Source organism: Penaeus chinensis, chromosome 7 (genome assembly GCF_019202785.1).
Source record: "Penaeus chinensis breed Huanghai No. 1 chromosome 7, ASM1920278v2, whole genome shotgun sequence".
Taxonomy (NCBI): domain Eukaryota; kingdom Metazoa; phylum Arthropoda; class Malacostraca; order Decapoda; family Penaeidae; genus Penaeus; species Penaeus chinensis.
Window position 1 is genome coordinate 45,136,077 of NC_061825.1, and position 2,500 is coordinate 45,138,576.

Genomic DNA, 2,500 nt, shown 5'->3' on the forward strand with positions numbered 1-2,500 from the left:
GCCGGACATGCACCCAATGCCCTAAAAGCATCAAACAACAAATCATAATCAAATATAATTTATAATATCATATCATAAATGAACAATAAAACCCAGCTCTTGTGATTTCATGATATTAACTCAATTTTGTTATATGTCATTCTTTAACAAGTAAAAAATCACACTTCAAACAGTCATCCATAAAAAATAACAAATAGAAAAAAGACATGCAATTAAGAAATTTACCTTGTCCAGTTTTCTTTGTGCTAACCAAATCTTGACCAGTTTAATGCCTTGGGTTATGTTAAGATTTTGGCTTATGGATTCTTGCATCAACTGTGCATGTTCTTCCATTCTAATATCCATGCCACAAGCCCAATTATAATATGGAGACAGAGGTATTTCAGCATCTATGAAATGAGAGAAAAATTCAAACATAAATACAACAGACAATGCAATACCAAAATACCTTAGATTACCACAATGACATCACACAAGTGTGATGTTAAAAGTTTTAATTAAATGTCCACTAACATAGGATCAAGTTATAATATTAGCAATCCAACATTAGGATATGATAGAGCAGTTTCTAATATTAAGTTGAAAAATTCTGTACTCCAATCCAAAATTAGGTTATGATACTATCTATATTAACCCCTTAGACTCACAAACCCTCCAAGTTAACTGTCCCCAACTTAAAAAAAGGCCTGATATTTTCAAGCTTCACTATGGCAAATTTTGGCTGCACACTTGTCAAGACCTTTTTTTTATATACCATAAAGTGTATGTTTCATTGTCACATATCAAATACTTAGTATATTACTAGAGTACAAAGTTGAGCAAGTTATTACCCTTTGTGTGCAAATAAAATTTCAGATAAATTACTTTGAACATAAAATTATATTTTCATTATATAAAACCATAAAATGTATATTTAGATGCACTAATAAATATCAACATGTATAAATAGTAAAAAGATGATAACATACCAGGAGGTAATTGCATTATTTAATAGAATTGTGTGTGGAATATGGGAGAGGAAAAGAATGAGGGTTTGCCTAAATGAAAAAGCCATACAGTGCCAGAACTACTATTCACAATCATTGTATTTCATTCTGCAGACTATGGAGGTAGGGAAAACAAGATTGTGTACTTGGATCAGTAGGGCCTACAAGAGTGGGGGGTACCAGATAATCAGTTGACACTACTTACATCTCTTTCATAGTGAAAAAGTGAAAGGAAAAATACCTGCCAGTTTTTGACAGGCCTTCCTCGATTCTGATGATATGGTCTCCCACATTTTGTGCAATTCACCATGATCATAGGGAATATAACTTCAGTGATGTTTAATGATTGCAGTTATCAATATTTAGTTAACCAAGTACTAAAAAGTTGGTATTCTGTCCACCCACATAACATCAACTTACAATATATTAGCTTTTGAAAGTGTATATATAATGAGTGCAATTATCTATATTAAGTGGACCAAGTTTTAAAAAATATGTAAAAATGTTCTGATAATAACAAAAAATACCTTTATCTTCCTCATAGTTTTTCATATATAATTTTGGATGTAAGCTGCCTTTGGTTGGAGCAAATCTTCCTATTCTGAACATTTCTGATGGTGGCACTGGGAACAAGTTTACTTTCCACTTTTTGCCAAGTCCTCCTGAAGGTGTCACCTAACAAAAGGAAAAGGACATTAATAACATTCACTCAGTCAAGTGTCTGACCATATATGAGTACACTCTTACATCCAAATCTTAGCATACAATGACAACAAAATACAATATCAAAAGGTTCCAGTTGTTTGCCAACAAAATACAGATACAACTAGAACAGTATAAGATCAGAGTTTCAAGTTACCTGTAAAATTGGCCTGCTCTCACAGCCTAGATGTGTTGTCCATGATAAGTCAGAGACTAAGTCTGATTTTTCTTTGAGTTCTGCCGCTAACCATGACAGATATTTTGCACGCTTTACCAACCATCGGCCATTCTGCCAATCATTAGCATGCACACAATCCTGAGAGAATAAACACAGCTTTCATTAATAGGCAATAATGAGTAAAGGTAATAATAATAATTCTGTGTGTGTGTGTGTGTGTGTGTGTGTGTGTGTGTGTGTGTGTGTGTGTGTGTGTGTGTGTGTGTGTGTGTGTGTGTGTGTGTGTGTGTGTGTGTGAGTGTGAGTGTGAGTGTGAGTGTGAGTGTGAGTGTGAGTGTGAGTGTGAGTGTGAGTGTGAGTGTGAGTGTGAGTGTGAGTGTGAGTGTGAGTGTGAGTGTGAGTGTGAGTGTGAGTGTGAGTGTGAGTGTGCGCGTGCGCACACACATATAATCACACAAAGATGACACTTCAATATACATACCCTTGGCAAGACTAGCATGACATCGACAGTTCTGTTCTGTGTTGTTGCTGTGTTGGAGAGGAAGGATCCTATAAACTGCATGCTTCTTGGTGCCATGAAGAGAAAGGTGCCACTAACTTTTGGTACATCGTCTGGCATGGGGTTGCGAATATT

The 2,500-nt window shown here is 35.3% G+C and overlaps 1 protein-coding gene across 1 annotated transcript in view; it reads right to left on the reverse strand.

Moving 5' to 3' along the window:
- The window catches only part of LOC125027512 (nucleolar protein 6-like), a 19,501-nt gene that overhangs the window by 11,136 nt on the left and 5,865 nt on the right, over positions 1-2,500 (reverse strand). The window contains exons 5-9 of the mRNA XM_047616593.1: positions 2,348-2,500; positions 1,846-2,004; positions 1,514-1,661; positions 226-389; positions 1-21 (exon numbers count right to left, since the gene is read on the reverse strand). The exon at positions 1-21 is cut by the window's left edge and continues 100 nt beyond it; the exon at positions 2,348-2,500 is cut by the window's right edge and continues 30 nt beyond it. Coding sequence (XP_047472549.1) covers positions 1-21; positions 226-389; positions 1,514-1,661; positions 1,846-2,004; positions 2,348-2,500 — 645 coding nt within the window. The remainder of the gene's footprint in view (positions 22-225; positions 390-1,513; positions 1,662-1,845; positions 2,005-2,347) is intronic.